At 38.4% G+C, this 17,223-nt stretch overlaps 1 protein-coding gene across 1 annotated transcript in view; it reads right to left on the bottom strand.

Annotated features, from left to right (window-relative positions):
• Positions 1 to 9,396: 9,396 nt before the first annotated feature.
• SCIN (scinderin) overlaps positions 9,397 to 17,223 on the bottom strand; it is a 45,463-nt gene continuing 37,636 nt past the window's right edge. Inside the window, exons 11-16 of the mRNA XM_052695394.1 lie at positions 16,067 to 16,237; positions 15,419 to 15,596; positions 14,841 to 14,962; positions 13,219 to 13,296; positions 11,866 to 11,926; positions 9,397 to 10,940 (exon numbers count right to left, since the gene is read on the bottom strand). Coding sequence (XP_052551354.1) covers positions 10,807 to 10,940; positions 11,866 to 11,926; positions 13,219 to 13,296; positions 14,841 to 14,962; positions 15,419 to 15,596; positions 16,067 to 16,237 — 744 coding nt within the window. The 3' untranslated portion in view covers positions 9,397 to 10,806. The remainder of the gene's footprint in view (positions 10,941 to 11,865; positions 11,927 to 13,218; positions 13,297 to 14,840; positions 14,963 to 15,418; positions 15,597 to 16,066; positions 16,238 to 17,223) is intronic.

The following is a 17,223-nucleotide window of genomic DNA, read 5'->3' as shown; positions in this document are numbered from 1 at the left end:
GGAACAGTTGAAGGAGGAGAAAAAAGTGTTGTTTTTGCGGGTACCCCCAGTTTTCAGTCTCCATACCCCTACCTCACTAAAAGGCAGCCACCTCTAAAAAAGAAATACAAAAAAATAGTTCCTACCTTAACCCCTCAGTTTGTGAGGTAAGACCATGAGAGACCAATCTACGTGTGATAGTAAGTACAAGCATTACGGCCTTGGCTTGCACATTTTCTTCAGTGGCCTCATATTGATAGGACTGAGCATATATTTACCACAATAACAAACATTTCACCTGCTACTCCCCCACACCCACCATATTTGTGCCATCATTTCATTTTTCCTGGAACTACTGACTTGAGGCAGACAAGCTCTTGCTGGCAGCCAGGGCTACTGAATGCTGCCATTCAAAAATGTCATCAGTTATGGCACTGCTTCCAAGAGATTTATCTTTTCCCCAGCATTCTCCTCCCCACAAAAACTCTGTGCTCTTTAGAGCTTTATTTTTGTATGCTAGAGTTACTCTATTTAAAATCCTATCAAGTTGAGACATCACTATATGCTACTATTTCCTCACAATGCTTTCTTTGAAGAAGGTTGCACAGTTTTTAAGCATATCATTTTTCCTTAATATAATACAAGCAGTTTGCAAGCAGATTAAAAGTACTACAATTTCAAATGGTAGTATCTGCTTTACTGTGTTCCTGCCTAACCAAACTGAATACATGAAGATATTTTCCAAATTCCACAGTAAAGGAGATGCCTGGAGTAAATCAGATACTGCTGTTTGCTCTGTTAGTGCTAGCACAGAGCAACAATGAAGAAAACTAAACAGAAAACTGCAGTTACTTTTTTCTTCTCCAGAGAACTTTCTAAATATTTAGTATTAAACTTTTAAAAGGGTGGTGAAATTTGCTGGATTTATAAAAGATGGGTTAAACAGATTCTTAGTAGCAGAATGAAAGATTCATTCTTCTATGAATTTGTGTTTCAGCTGGTTAATTGTAGTGGAGGAAGGATGGAAGTTGTGGCTGAGGCTTTTCAAGACTGATAATGGTAAAGGGTTTTGCTCCTCTGGATTCACTAGTTTAATGTATAGTGTGAGCACACGCAGTTGCTAACCATGAATTTTCACAAGATTTGCAGAAATTGTATCGTCTTTATGGCATCAGTGTCTCTGTTAAGACGTAGTTTAATACTTATAATAAATTATGAGGAGCTGGATATACAAATATGCACTTGCTGTGTTATGAAAGGTTGTTTCCACCGGGAGTCAAGCAAAAAAGGAATATAGCATCTCATCATTTGAGCACGTACAACTAAGTGATAGTTTGTAGGATGAAACAATAATTTAAACCACTTATTCCATAATAATCCATTCACTTGCAATGGTCACTTTTTTAAAATACAAGTTTTGTGTTTCTGTACTGCATATATCCAAAAGGAAACTCAAAGATTGGAATCCAGTATACAGGCTCCATTGTAAAAACAAACAAGCTGTTCATCTGTATAACTTTGTACCAGTGTATATAGCAATTGGAAAAAAAAATTACATAGAGATTACAGTTAATGGAAGTATTTTGTGGAAGATATGTCTAAAGTCCCAGGAGGGCTTTGAAAAATCTGCTCTGTCTGCCTCAGTGTGTAATGTTATATGTAATGTAGTGATAATGTTGCAGCTTCTTGAGCTAGACATTCAGAGGCAACTACTAATATAAATTGCTACTGAGACAATGAATAAGTGCACCAAAAATTTATTTCATGATCTCCAATTATTCATAGAATCATAGAATGGCTTGAGTGGGAAAGGACCTCAAGGATCATCAAGTTCCAACTCCCGCCGCTGGCAGGGCTGCTAAGCTCCATCTCTAATACTAGACCAGTTATTGTATGATTTACCAGTTCTCCTAATAATAGGAGCTTACTAGTGCTCCTGATAAGTACTGGTTATCTACAGAAAAACATATAGGGAATCTAGCTACTCTCCGGCATTCTAAAAGCATCTCTTTCTTAGGTCAGTCAAAAAAAGACTTACTGCCTCTGTAGGTCTGTACAAGAGGGTACAGTCCCTCTTGTTTTAATCTGTAGAAGGAGGCAACAATATATTATGAATTTCAGTCATAACTGTTTACAGGTGTAGCTGTAATATATTTTATAACATAATTAATAGATTAAAAACGTTCCTGAAGATAAACAGCATAAGATCTGCTTTAACAGGTAGTGATGTAAGCCATAGATGCTCAGTGGACTGTATCAGTTTTCTGTGAGCAGTCTGCTAGGCTCATCTTCACCAGCACTTGCTTCATTTCCCTCCAGCACTGTCTTTGTGCAGCATTTGTACAAGAGTTTTCAGAAAATACATCACTAGGCAGACCTGTGTCTCTCTTAATCAGTAGAGAACAGAAGAGCATAGAGGGAAATACTTAGCTGGGGCCAGTGAAACATCTCTATACATTTGCACACACAGTGGTATGTATTACAGTTCACTGCTTTCAGGGATTAGTGTTTCATTTGCAGATTTACTGGGGACTAAGAGTTCTGAGCCAAGGCCTCCTTTCCTTGTCCCTCTTCCAACCCAACTGCATTCCAAGGTATAATTAACACACACAGGCCATGATGTAGAAGCAGCAACTCTACAGCTTTTATAGGTGTATGGCAGTTGCATCCAGTCTCTGAACAAATTTGGATTTTAACCAATGTTTTGGATTGTATTTTATATCAGAACAGTGTTAAAAATCAGCTTTCCAAGAGGGAAGAGAGTGCAAATACCCCCTTTGCTTTGATTGCTAGCATTAAAATCATACTTCAGTTAGCAGAACGTGAACCACAGGTAACCATTCTAGATGGGATATTTCTCAAGCTGAAGAAAGTATTTTGGCTGCAGGTGATAAGAACTGCAACCAAAGGAGTTCTTTCCCCAGGGTCATTGAGAGTTTCACCAACTAGCCGAAACTGTTGTACAAAGGTTTCAATCTCTTACACTGGGACACAGTGGGTGTCTGATACTTCAGGAAGTACAGGATATTTGTTGCAGTTTCTAAGATTTCAGCAAAAAATGTAGTTACTGTTCTTAATAGCGATACTGAGAGTTCTAGTGAGAAAGCAGAGCCTATTATTGTGTGCTGTAGAAAAATAGTCCTTATCCTGGGTTGTTCACTAAGCTTGTGATCACTTAGGTGAAAAAAAAAAAGTAAAAGAAAACAAACAAAAAAAAAAAAAAAGAAGAAGAAGAAACAAACAAAGAAAAAGGAGGATTAAAGAGCAGGGAAGACAAACACTGTGTGGGTGGGGAGCTGTAAGTTCAGCTCATTGCTCATCTGTACTTTAGAATTTCAAGTCTTATCAGGTTAGCATTTCTTTTTACATTAACAAATCTGTCAATCAAATGCAGGATTGGGCCTACTGTTTGCTGAAGTTTACTACCTAAATTAATTGAAAATTGATTTGAAAACCAATCATAGGTGTGCTGGGCAGAAAACTTTCCTTCATGCTCAAAGGTTTCAGTTTTTGGATGGAAGCAACAGTAAACTCACTTTGAAGATCTTATAAAAGCTGTCTCTACAAAGCCATTTTTGCTTTCATCTTAGAATATGATTCAAACAGACCACATTATACATTACAGCTTCATAATATTGAGAAAGACCAGATGTCTTTCAGAGAATTTGCCACCTTACAGTTGTTGCCACCAGCTTTATAAAATCTACTTATGTAGAAAACTGCCAAAATATTTTTATGCCTTATGTTGACATCATAGCTTTTTATTTGGAATCTAGGCTTCGCCTATTCTGGTTCTCATGGCCATGCCACACTACTTAACAGGGTTTAAACAAAGTAAGGGAGGCAGGTATATCAACTCAGGGAGAAACAGACTGTTTAGCTGAAATTTTAATCCTGCAACATTAAGTGGAGACAGTGGATGAAGAGAATAGTGCAAGAGCAGGTAATTCAGATTTATGAAAGGGTAAACCCCATGATTGCCATCGTGTCTTTGGAGGTTTTCCTCTGCACCTTCTGCCAAGATGGGACACAGATGGAAGATTAGGAAGGGGTCAGGTAGAAATTATGGAAACAGAAGGAGCATCAGGATGCTGTAAAGATGTGTATAGATATGTTTTTAATTAGTTATTCCATTTGAGACCTCTCTACTTTTAAACTATAAAAGGAACATAAATAAAACCTCTCTACATAAGGAAAAGAATAAGCACAAACATATCATAAGGAGAAAAGAAGGAACAGAATTTACAGAGTTCTTCATGCTTGGAATTCTTTGGCTTTCCGATAAAGCGATACGTGATGCATGCAGCATGTGAATTTATACAAGCCCAATCTGAATCTTTAACAAAAGTATGAGAGAGCATTGAAGAGTAGAGTGACAATGGTTGCATCCCTTCTCCCATTTTAACAGTGGAACACCTCTGAAACTGTGGAGCTGTTTTTAAAAACTATGTTATTCTTAGAGGTCCCACCTATTAAGTCTCGCTTCAGAACCCAGCCCTCTTGCTTTGGGTTGCTGACACCTGCTTGGCATTTCATTTCAGTACAAATCCACATGAACTTTTTTTTTTTTTTTTGAGCAGCACTGCAGTTCAGATCATTGTTTGGCTGGGGACTGATTGAAAACCCAGCACTCTAACACAGTTACACCTCCTATATCTTTCAGACCTGTGAAAATTCATAGTTGAGATAAAACTGAGAACCATTTGTAATTACTGTGTACTCCCTAGTTCCAAGCTTTTGTTGTTACAGAATCACGGAATTCTCCCTTTTATGTGAAATAAAGCAGCTAGCAGATACTTCAATGGTGGAGATACCACTGAAATGCAAAAACAAATCCTGAAAATGAACAAGATACTCAGCAGTCATCTTAATCCTTCCATCTACAGTCAGTGGACACTTTTTGGTGCTCTCAGCTTTCATATATGTAGCAGCAAACAGAAGCCCTCGACGCTCAGTCTGTAAGTTGGAGCCATGTCACCAGATGTCTGCTCCCCAGTATAATTCAGCATTAAAAGAGGAAAGAAGTAAATTATTAACAGCCAGTCTTGGAGCAGCCCAAAAGATACCATTTGCCAGAAACAACGTTAGCTGCACTACAGAGAGGCCGTTTGGCTTTACCAGCAGCATCAGAAAAGTTTAAGGACATGGAAGAACAGAAAAATTGACATACTAAAAGCAAATGTTCTTACTTCCCATGTCAAAGTAAAGAGGAGCCTGAGGATTTTGCTGTTCCTTTGTAAACACAGCTGAGCCTCATCCCCTCACGCTTACCTTTCCCAAAACAGCTGCTTCTGTTCTGGGGAGGAATTCATTTGGACCCAAACAGATGCACCTGCAGTTATGACTTATAGGGTGCTCTGACAAGGCAACATGAACCGCGTTGCTAGAATTTTTGTTTGTGTTGGTTTATATCAAAAAGTCTTTATTCCTCAACTGAACTTGTTCCAGTCCTCTCCCAGAATTCTCTTAATAAACCTGCCTAGCAGCATAGAGAATTCCCCAGAAAGGGGTTGACATCTTGCATTGTCTGTTTTTTCTCTGAGCAGGTCTGTGCTGCTTGACAGTAATAACCCAGCAGCTGTCTGGATTATGATCAGTACATACAGGGTGACAGCACTGAGAAGTGACTCTGTTAGGTCAAGCATTGTGCAAACACATGATAAAAGACAGCGCAGTTTAAATAAACAGTGGAAGGGTGGAAGAAATCCCCCTATAATAGGTAGAGAGGGAAAGCACAGAAATTGTGCGATGTATTTCAGGTTACACAGGGATTTACAGGGAATACAGATTATGAGAGTCCTTGTCTGCTGTTTTACATGTGCAAAAATTTTCTACCACCTTTCTTCACACAGTCTTGGTAAAAGTCACTTGAAGTTTTGAGTACATTTAAAGCTCATGGTCATGCCCTTCTGCTAAACTGAACAACTGATTTAAGAAAAAGCATTAAGAGAGTTGGTTACATGCCTTGCAGCCTATGTTAAGATCTCATTATCCCTGAGCCAGCAGTAGAGCAGCACACTGGGCAGGGCAACACTTGGAGGAAGGAGAGTAATCACAGGATGAGTAATGGACGCTGCAGTGCCCCAGCACCTCCTCAGGGATGCTCCCATCTCATCCTGGGTTGGGGCAATTCCATGGCTTCTCTATGAGCAAACATCTGCCAGGTTGAATGTTAGGAAAAATTTCTTGTCAGAAAGAATGGTTAAGCATTGGAACAGGCTGCCTGGGAAGGTGATGAATCCACTTTCCCTGAAGGTGTTCAAGAAGAGTGTAGATGTGGCTTTGAGGACCATAGTCTAGAGTGGTCACAAGCATGGGTTTATGGTTGAACAAGATGATCCCAACTTTATCTGCTCTTATTCAGTGCATCCGGAAGCACAGTGAGATCCACAGCAGCTTAGACGTGGCAACATTAGTACATGTTGACTCATCTCTACAACATTTCTAATTGCTCTACAACTACCTGAAAGGCAGTTATGGTGTGGTGGAGGATGGCCTCTTCTCCCAGGTAACTGTGGTGGAACAAGAGGAGATGGCCTTAAATTGTGCCAGGGGAGGTTCAGTTTGGATATTTGGAAGATTTTCTTTTCAGAAACAGTGGTTAGGCATCAGAACAGACTGCCGAGGGAAGTGGTAGAGTCCTGGAGGTGTTTGAGGAAAGGACAGATGTAGTTCTTAAGAACATGATTCAGCGGGCATGGTGGTGATGGATTGACTGTTGGAAGAAGTGATCTTAGAGTTTTTTTCCAACCTTAATGATTTTATGATCATAAAGAGTTACCTATTGTTGACTGGAAATATAGGATTTTCAGTGCCCATCTATTCTCCTTGCTGACAAGGCAGTCATTGCCACTCTTCTCTTCCCCTATCACAACGACTAATCTCTGATGAAGACCAGTAGAATAGCAGCTGGCTGATGTGGGAAGGACAGCCATCTTTGGCACCAGCAAAGATGGCGCTGTTCAGCTGGTGAAATGGAGAAGTCTGACATTTCTGAATCTCCTCTGTGAAAATCTAAGCCTAGAGGGAAATTACAGTCCTAGCAATGATCTATTTCACTCAAGCTTGTTGCTGGTTCTACTGTAGGAAGGAAATCAGATGAACGAAGCAGAGTCAACCACTAGGTAAATTATGGTAAAAGTCATCTGATTGCATTCAGCCTTGATGTTAAATATTTCCAACTCCACTGAAATCCAGTAAAAAACATCAAATAAAACTGTTTGTCTAGAACTGGTCAAGAGATTTTGTTAGAATATATCAAAGCACTACTGTAGCTAAAGCAAACGTGCCTACCTCTTGGCATTGCTATGGGATACCTTCACAGTGTCCCAGTGCCTGGCACATTCCCAGAGAAACAAGGCACACTCCTTCCCTAGTCCTGCATGCCTCCACCCAGGTTCTGAAACATTTGCTTATTTAACAAACAAATGATCTGTAGTGAAACCAAACAGTAAAAAGCAGTGTTTTCACTTGATGCTTTTGTTTCATTTACAGGCAGGCCCACATGAATTACGGTGGCAAAATGTTTAAGTTTATTGATCTGAGTATCTTCACAGCACTCTGTCTTAAGGAGAGCACATACAGGGTAGAAATGTGGATGTATTTAGGATAAGATTGGTTCCCCTTAAAACAGCTTATCTGGAATGAATGAGTTTACTAGTAGTGAGGAGAAAAAATAAAATCTTATGTTTTCTATTTGGTAGGAGCAGACTTTGTTTTGTTTTGTTTTGTTTTTTACAGGCTTGAATGTCAACAGGATGAGGGCCAGAGTAGTCATCAACTAATTTGGTGTTATAGCAGGCCTCCTAATTCCCTCTGGCCTGCTCTTCTTCCTCTTGAACATTGGACGCTTTAATTGTTGTGAGTGTGGTTTATTGATCTTAAACAGAAGTTAGTGTTAATAGTCAGAGGAGGTCAGAGTATCCTTAGAACAGTCTAGAGAGGATGTAATGAGACATGAAGGACTTATGGATTGTAATGGATTAAAGATCTGGTTGCACTTCCATTAAATCAAAGTTCCTTTGATTTTAGCAGTAAAATTCTTAGCCAGAATTAGGGAAAGGTATATTATTTTTTTAGATAAAACTACACTCTGTAAAAAAGAAAAAGCTATTATTTGTAAAGTCAGCATGTTAAGAGTGTGATCTACCTCTGTTTTTTATTTGTTTTATATTATTTCTGCAATTAAACTGTATTAACATCAAAATGATGCTGTATTGTTGACCAATAGAACACGTGACTACTTGCTGTTTGGAAACATAATGAAACAGTAACTAACTCAGGGTCTAAATTTGCTATGTGAAATAGGCTGAAAATACTGTTTCTCTTTGATAATAATTCAAAACTCAACTTATTCTTGAATTAACTTCACTGCATACATTGTGCATTTTTTTCTATTCTGAAATAAATATGTGTATTGGATATGTGTATTCCTAAAGGTAACGTGCTTAAATATTTTCTTGAAAATAGCTTAATCTTCACTATTTCCCAGCAGTCACAGTTCTGTCTTGAGAGAGAAAAGAAACGTATCTTTGTATGTACTGCACGCGCTGATGTATATGAAAAATAAACATTCTCACTCCCAAGTAAAACCAAAAACAATGTTAAGAGCAGCTCACATGCTCAAAGCACAATTGCAAACATTGTTCAGTTATGAGCTCTCAATGTTCTTCTCAACATCAGCAATCAATGTGCCAGCACAATGCACGGAAGACCAAAATGCCTGGGCCAGGAGACCACAAAAGCTTCTCTGTCTTGTGCATGGGAGCTGAAAACAGGCTTTCACAGTGCTGCAGCACATGCTGACAGCCTGTGTAGAGTTCAGAGCTGCCAGCAATCTGGCAGATGTTGATGTACAGTGAGAGCAAATTTTGTTTAATCCTTGGTTAAGGAGCTACCATAACTGTTAATTTTCAAAAATAATTGCATGCATGTGTCAAAGACATGAGATAATCACAGACTGCTCAGTGGCTGTATGAAGTGTGCTAGCTGAGTCACTGAAAGGTCTTTGTGCTCTTTCCAGGAGAAGGACATCTCTTCTGTGCTTGTAAATAAAACGCAAGACCTATCCTATTTCCTCTCACCAAAAAGTAATCATTCCTGTAGTCAATCATTTTTGCAAGCAGGGAATTGTAAAGCCTAACAATTAATAACAGTGGGTGTAGTTCTTTTTTTAAAAGATGAAACAATATGCTTCTAAGTGCCCAGTTCCCAAATTCTCACAGTTACTGGGACGAATTAGATCTTTGTTGGGTAAAACAGCTTCAGAGTAACAAACAAAACCCCTGACTCAGCCTCTCACTGGATTGTCCACTTAAAGAGGAAAGTATCTACTGTTCTTTAAGAAGGTTTTCTAGACGTCAGTGGGTGCACTGAGCAATAATGTCAGAGATAAGGAAATCAATTTTGCATATAACATACTTTTTCATAATTTTATTTTAAATGAAATGACATCCAGATACAGCACAGTTCTTTAAGAAAGGATTTAAATGAATGTTTAAGGCTGAAAAAACTCCCTGAATTAATTGATTTAGCTTCTCTTTATTTTTTGCCAATGTTGTTATTAGCTCAGACAAAATTCACTCTTATGCATTTCTCAGATTCAAAATCACGATCATTTTTTAAAAAAGTAAAAATAAAACGTTCACTTTCCAAACAATCTTATGAGATCAACAAAAGTGTTGAAAAGCCTTCATTAAAAAGCCACATTGACTTGATTTACTGCTCTACAAATTGTTTAAAACAAGCATTCTAGGATAAATGCTTAAAACAGCGATATAGATTTGAAGCAGGATTTTTCCTAATGCCCCTAAGGAGACTTTTCTGACAAAATTACAACTTAAAAAAACATACTTTGAAAATGTACTGTTAAATTCACCAGAATACAAAAAAGAAATCCCAAATGATTGTCTGAGAGAAAATTATGATGTGGTGCTTCCTCGTACTCCAAATTCCCAGGAATGCTGCTGAAACAAGGAGTTTCCATGCTGATATTTGACTGAGACCTGTTTAGAAAATGAGTTGGGAACACATCCTACACCTGACAATGTGAACAAACTCCATGGCACGAAAGCCAAAGGGACTGCTAAGTAAGGCAACCAAGGCAAAGTATGGCTTAAATGCAGTCTGGTTAAGTCAGAGTAAGTATTTTTGAAGCTGTCACTTATGCTTCCACTAAAAAATAGCTCTCTAAAATGTCAGTTAAAAAGATCTGGAGCTGGAGATGCTTTGCATAGAGAAACCTAAAGAAATATATTAAAATGTGTTAGAATCTAAAAAAAAAAATCCACTGCAAAACACCTTCATATTCTTACAAGTGCACAATCATAAGGTCCAATTATAATATCTAGACCAAGGATATCTAAACAAACGTGTTAAGAACAGCTTTGTCAAAATACTCATCTCTTGTTTGCCCCTTGCAAGACAAAGCTGTGGATCAGGCAGTGTCTGAAATTCTACACCGGCCAAATAATGCACAACATTATGCTGACCTTACGCTAAAGGAGTTTCTTTGGCATTGGTTTGAATTGTTAAGGGAAGGCATAATTTGGCCCATATTTGCACAGTAAAAGAAACTGGTCCACTTCTGTGAAGAATTCATAGGTTACATATTTCCTACATGAAAAGTCCCTCCCACCTCACCTGACACTTATCATTTATCCTATCCAGCACTGAGAGCTGCTACGTTATTCATATAAATACATCGAAGCTCAGGAAAGGCTAACAACATCTGCATCATGTTGTTGCATAAGCTTATGCTTGAAAATACTAGAAAATAGTTGTGCACTGATAATTCTTTGGCTTGAAGCTGAAGATCTCTTGGGTAAATCAGTTTTTCCATTTGTTGGAGTCCCAAGCCAGGAACCAGCCTGTGAAGGTTGGGGGCTCGTGCCCCTGCTTCACAATAACGATAGGGGTCCCCTTATCTCTGCCAGAAGGATCTGTTTCAATGTAACGTTTGGCTAAAAACAGGGGGAAATGAAACATGTAAAATATTAGTTGATTCCTTTGGCATAAAAAATACATTGAAAGCTCAAGAGAAAGAACCCAGAGCTATTACAATAAGGTATTCCATTCATTATTTCAAAGGCAATGAAATGGTCAAGTAATTGCTGATTTCTCCCAGTTGCCAGTGAAAGAATTTTCCACAAGAGTCAAACAGTGATTATTGCCCTAGTCAGTCCACTGCCATACAACCGTGTTTTGGTTTTTGATCAGGAGAATACATTTACTGGTGCTTTGCAAATTCACAAGCTTTAGTCCCATTTTTGCCATGTAAAAGCTTCAAATCTGCATTCAGTACAGATCCCCTGACGTCTCAGTGTAACATCAGTACCTAATGGAAATGCAACAAGGCAACCTTAGCTGCTTTGAGGAAATGCCTGTAAGCATTTTTAGCAGGAATTCCATCAGGAAGGCTCAGGTATAAGAAATCACACCAAAGACTACAGAGGATTTTTCAAGGAGGTGCATTCCACGTAAATTGTCTTGATTTGTCCTGCAGTAGGAATTTCCTCCTCCAAGGGTGGCAATACAGACAGCTGGGGATTTGTTGGCATTCCTTTGACTATACACTGTATGGTTTTGGTCAGTAATACCTCATTTTATTTTCAGTGCAGTTTCTTTTCATTGACCTTTCCTATATTCACTTTAAAAAGCTCTGATTAATTTTTCTCTTCATAAATTTACAGGTAAGAAAGATATATGAGTTCTAAATTACATTTAAAGGAGAAAATAATCTTACCCAGGGTTAAATTCTAATAAGCCCAGTAACTCTTTTAAACAACACTGTAAACACAGCTACATTTCTTCTTCAATATCTTTTCATTTGTTTAAGCACTATTGATGCTACTTCCCTCAGAATTGTGCCAAATTGATTTGATTTACCAGATTTAACGGATTCCTGTCGTTCTGTTTCATTAGCATCTTTCCCAATCCAGACAAAAACCTGCAAACAGAGGAGAGAAAGCTTTTGTGTTTTTATTAGGATTTTATGTGTAGTAGGCAAAACACAAAACAGTTGATTCCACTAGGAGAAATAATATATTCTATGAAAGTACTGCAGATACACAGGTCTCATAAACCAAAATTAATGTGTGTTTTTTTTCACTTGCTAGAGAATGTAGATCTATACTCAACAATTTCACCACTCTCTTGACGCTGGAATGCCAGACTTGATGCACTCAGATGAAAGGAACTCTAATTACATTTTCCATGATCATCTTTTCCAAGTTTGCAAGGAAATTGCTCTTTGGGTACAGGTGAAAGTGCTGAACAGGAGCAGTGTGGATCAGGCTCTGTATACGCATTAACACTGGTGCCCTGAGACAGATGCTACTCAGAGTATTGAATACTTCACTGAATAACCCCACTTCCGGAGCCCCAGTCTGCAATCTTCACTTTTTTCTTCTTTTTTTTTTGTTTTTTCTTTCTTTTTGCTAGATTTTCCCAGATTTTTTCCATTCATATCTGAGTCAGTATATCCCAACATCTTCCCACCCAGCTCTTAATACTGCCTTCCTCTCTGCTCCTTCTTGTATGGGCCTTGCACATTCCTTTGCATTTCCTAAAATGTCAACCTTTTTCCCTTGAAAGTTAGGCTGAAGAAGACAGGTAAAGCATGATGTTCTCCCCATTTGCCTCCAAGGTGCAGAGAAAGAATAGAGAGAATGTGAGACACAGATATGCTTTCCACACTCACAGTAAGTTTGCCTGCCATGTAAAAATCTCTCAGTATTTTCAGTTTTCTGTGAATCCGGGAAAATAATGGAGATTGTTTCTTCACCCTCAACTCAGATCTTCTGAAGAAATCTATATAAAGGTCTGGTGTTTGTCCCCTTCTCTAAAAAGATTTTTTTTCATAGGTGATGCTGCTACATTGATTTTGTGGCTTTTTTTTTTTGCAATAACCTTCTTTTTTAAAATTAATAAATCTTAGGGATGAAGTCAAGAACATTTTCGAGAGCCTCAATCCTGGAGCTTATACTCTTGTAGCCTCCATTGGTTTTAATGGGAAGTGCCTGCTGTGGTGTCACATTACGCTTAGAAATTCAATCACGTATATTCACACTAGAACATCATAGAACTCAGAAAATACAACTCCCAGTGATACAATTCAAAGAAAATACAACCTCTTTCATTCTCAGAAATATGATCTTTCCTCCCATCTTACATGCAAAGTTGTTAAGAGTAAATTCTTGTTACCACAAAAAAACAACAGTGGTAAAGCACGCAGCTTACCTGCTCCCAAGCATCTAGTAACATGACATCATCTTCAGCCAAATCATCCTGAGTGAATTCTCCTGGGACCTCCTCAATCTAAAAAGGACACTCTGGTGGGTATTTTTTGCTTTTGCCTTAATGACTTCTCCAATTTTGGACAGACCACAGAAATTTTTTAAAGGATAATAGGAATTGTGACCATTGTGAATTAGGACTGAAGTTTGCCAGAAGGAGAAGACAGGGAGATTTCCATAGTGTGACATGTACCAAACTAACTACACCAATTTTACAGCTGATGTATTCAAGCAGCTTACATTCATTAATAAAGAAACTATTCTGATTTGCATTGGGTAAGCTCAGTGGTGAAATACACATGCAAGCATGCTTTCCAGTCAGTTGAAAATGAGACATGATAGTTAACTAAGCCATTAAGGATTAGCCCCCAGAGGAAATGCAGACTGCTTGCTTCTTCCAGGGATTTACAGGCAGACAAGAAAGTAGTTTAATTTTCATCTGTGTGAGCAGGAGAGCTAATAATGTAGCTAATAGATAGCCTGTTAATTGTAGAGGTCTATCAAGCATTTGGCTATGCTTGGTCGTGCAGGAGTACTAGAGGGATTGGAATCAGAATTGCAAAAGTCAATCCTTTTTTCTCTCTACCATAATATGATGGCCAGAAGCTTTGAGTGATCTGACCCCCTTGTTGTGGTGAGCTTTATTAATGGTGAGTCAGGTACTGAGGAAATGAAATGGGAGGTATGGATTTTCATAGATTTGGAGGGGATTTAAAACAGAAAACCAAGCTAGTGCATAGCTGCCATCTGGATATTATAGTGAGACTGGTTATCCTACTGTATTTCACAAGAGTATTTTAGAAGCTTGCTAGAACAATATGCTTTACTATTGTTACAAGATTTTAAAGTCCGTATTAAAGGATCCTATTTCTAGTATCTCTCTCGGTATGAATGAGATTTCTCTTAAGGAAGTTGCAGAGATGGTAGCCAACTATTTTGCCTATCTAAAATTAGTTTATCTTTTCTGAACAGTAACACCTTCCCAGAATATGGTAAGTAATTAAGCCTATGCCATACACTTAATATCCAGCACACAGTTCTGGATATTTCTGCTAAGGAAATATGTCCTCCTACTTTCCTGAGCACAGGCCAGTCCCTTAGAGGTAATTACATGTCCTGAATCTCTACAGAAAAATTCAGGCTAATAAGGTTTTCTGGCAAAGGTTTAGGATGTTTCTTTTCCTCACCCCACTGTCAGACACGTAAAGGGAAAGGCACTGACCTGCACTTTCTCAGAGAAATGATAGCAGACTGGCAATGTTCTGCAAGAACGCAGTGCTTTTGACTAGGTAAACGCCTCATCTTTTTGCATCTGCAAGCCTCTAGTCCGCAGCTAGAGCAGGCTATGCAGACATCTCCAGTATCAATTCTTCTGTCTCTTCTATTCTCTGCACTTGAAATGATTCAAAGCATCAAGCCTCAACTTTCTAGCTCTTGTTAAGCACTACTAACTACACAAAGAAAAGCCAGGTCCCCAAATTAATTGAATACCCATTGGTTCCCAAGATAAAACATGCCAGAAATTATACTATTAAAGAAAGAGGAAAGTATCCATTATACACTTACAATAAATCTGCCAGTTTTATTAGAACAACCATACAGACGAGGAGGATGATCTTCAGCCTTTGTCAAAAGCTGTGATGAAGTCTGATATTTTTTTTTACCTCCAAGTGCTTTCCAGAATTCCTCTGAAATACACAATGCATAATTTATATAGCAGTGGATTTAACATCTAATGGTTTTGCTTGATACTATTTCAAGAATCCCTGAACAGCATCTTATTTGCTGCCTCAAAGATGAGTGCATTTTCTTACAATTCTTCCTCCAGTTTGTCAGCATAACAATAAAGGTCTCACTTGCAGATTTACACAGAGCAATGTCTTGCTCCCCTCCTGGTCACCAAGGGCTAAGAAAGGATCACACTGCTCTGCAGCACCAGCTGCTGTCCTACAGACTTCCAGGGCATTGCACTACTTGTGCATCAGCCAATTTCAGATAGATTTCCATTGTAAAATGTTGTGTTAGATTTTCAAAGGGAGAGAGCGAGCACATGGTTCTGCTTACAAAATACGTAATCGTGAAAAATATTTATGCTGTATTTCCATACAGTGCTGTATATCCACAGCTGCCCATTAGAAACCAACCTGGTTCCTGGCCTTCATTAATCTTAGCAGTCTGGCACTTAAGAATACTGGCAATGTATTGAGCTCCTTGTTCCTCTTCTTTGTTTGCTCCTTTTCCCACCCAGGTGTAACCAGTATTGTTTGGAAGTTTCAGAACAAAGGCATCATTGGAATTCAGTGACATTGCATCAACATCAACCTAGAACATCAAGAAAAAAATTGTTTCACTCTTCCCATTTTCAAATAACATAGGTCACTATTTTGAATGCTTTATAAAACATGCATACAGATGTTATTCAGCTATGCTTTGTTAATTTGAACTTTTCCTGGATTTACACTGACATAAATTAGAGATGAACTTCACTTGAAACTAGGATCTGACTTGAAGGACAAATTTTAGGTACTAGGAAAGACTGTCTCATTAAGGTTGCTGATTTCTTGTTGGTTCTTTGTCATTTGATTGCTCACTACACATTTTCATACACTTTCCTCTGCAACAAGCAGATTGGTTGTAGCCAGTTATACTTTATTCACTTTGATTTTTGAGATAGGTTGGTCACATAGAGCAGTGTTTTTTAGAGTTGTGTTCATACCAGATGTGATTATTCAACAGAGATAGTAAGAGCAGCTCATGGCAGCTATACCATATTATTTAGCAGGTGACTTTACCTCAGCAATCCTTGTAATGGACATTAGGTTCCTGCGGATTTGGAAGAGCCGTGTGGGTGGAGCAGGTTTCTGACCTTCCTTCTTGGATGTACCATTCTTGTACACAATAAGTGGTTTATTTTTGAAGAGGCTCAGTAAATGGGGAGGCTCTTTGCCTTGACTGACTCGAATCTGTACATACATAATAAAATGCAATAAAAGAAAGAAGAGGACATGGGTAATTATTTTTAGCCTTTATTGAATAGCATAGAGGATGTTAGCTAATAAAACCAGGAGTGTTAGCAAGTGCAGGAACTGGCAAACTGAGAAGATGTAAGAATATAGGTCCAGACACATTAGAGTGTTTGTGACATTCGTTGTTAATCACGTTAACACAGAGATAGGATTTAAACCTCTAAAATATTGTCTCACTGATTAAAATGTCTACTATCTACTGTAATAAGAAAATTGCTTTTTTTCTAAAAGAACTGTCATTTCATGGAGTTTCGTATGTCACTTAATTCCACTAACACAATAACTTGAAATTTTAGGGGCTGTGTATTTAAACACAAGAAGACAGTCGTTCTTCCTGATTGTTTTTTATGTGTGCATTTATCTGTAGTACGATAAAAAAGATGAGCATAAATCCAACTTGCATGAATTACATGGATGACCGAAGGGAACTTCCATTACAGATACAAAAGAAATTGTTACCATCTCAAAGAACATTGAGCTATGAAGAACTGCTATTTTTGCAGATTAATGTACTGTATAAGTTACTCGTATACTTTCTGTTCATTCTTCTTTTATGAGAGTATCATCTGTCATTTCCCACCTAAGGAAACAAAAGCTGCAACAGCTAAAGACTATATTGTATATGGATTTTTTATGCAAGTTCCCCTTGCTTTATACAAGGAAAAGTGACTTACATCTTGCATGAAATGAAGGCAAAAGGAAGAATGGCAGGATAGAAAAGCTGAGGGGGGCAGGGGGGGAAGAAAAGCAAATAAATGGAAAGCTGCCTGTTAGGAAGACAGCAAAAGGCAGCCGCACAGGGAGGAACCATGCCTGTCTTTTGGTCATACTGGCTCTGCTCCCTATGCAAAACACCCAGGGGACATGGCAGTACCAGGCTGAGGATGCTGCCGTACTCAGCCAGAGGCAGGGGAGCTCAGTAT

Source organism: Tympanuchus pallidicinctus, unplaced genomic scaffold (genome assembly GCF_026119805.1).
Source record: "Tympanuchus pallidicinctus isolate F22 unplaced genomic scaffold, pur_lepc_1.0 scaffold3, whole genome shotgun sequence".
Classification (NCBI taxonomy): domain Eukaryota; kingdom Metazoa; phylum Chordata; class Aves; order Galliformes; family Phasianidae; genus Tympanuchus; species Tympanuchus pallidicinctus.
Note: the sequence above shows the minus strand (reverse complement) of the source record. Positions and strands in the feature narration are given on the sequence as shown.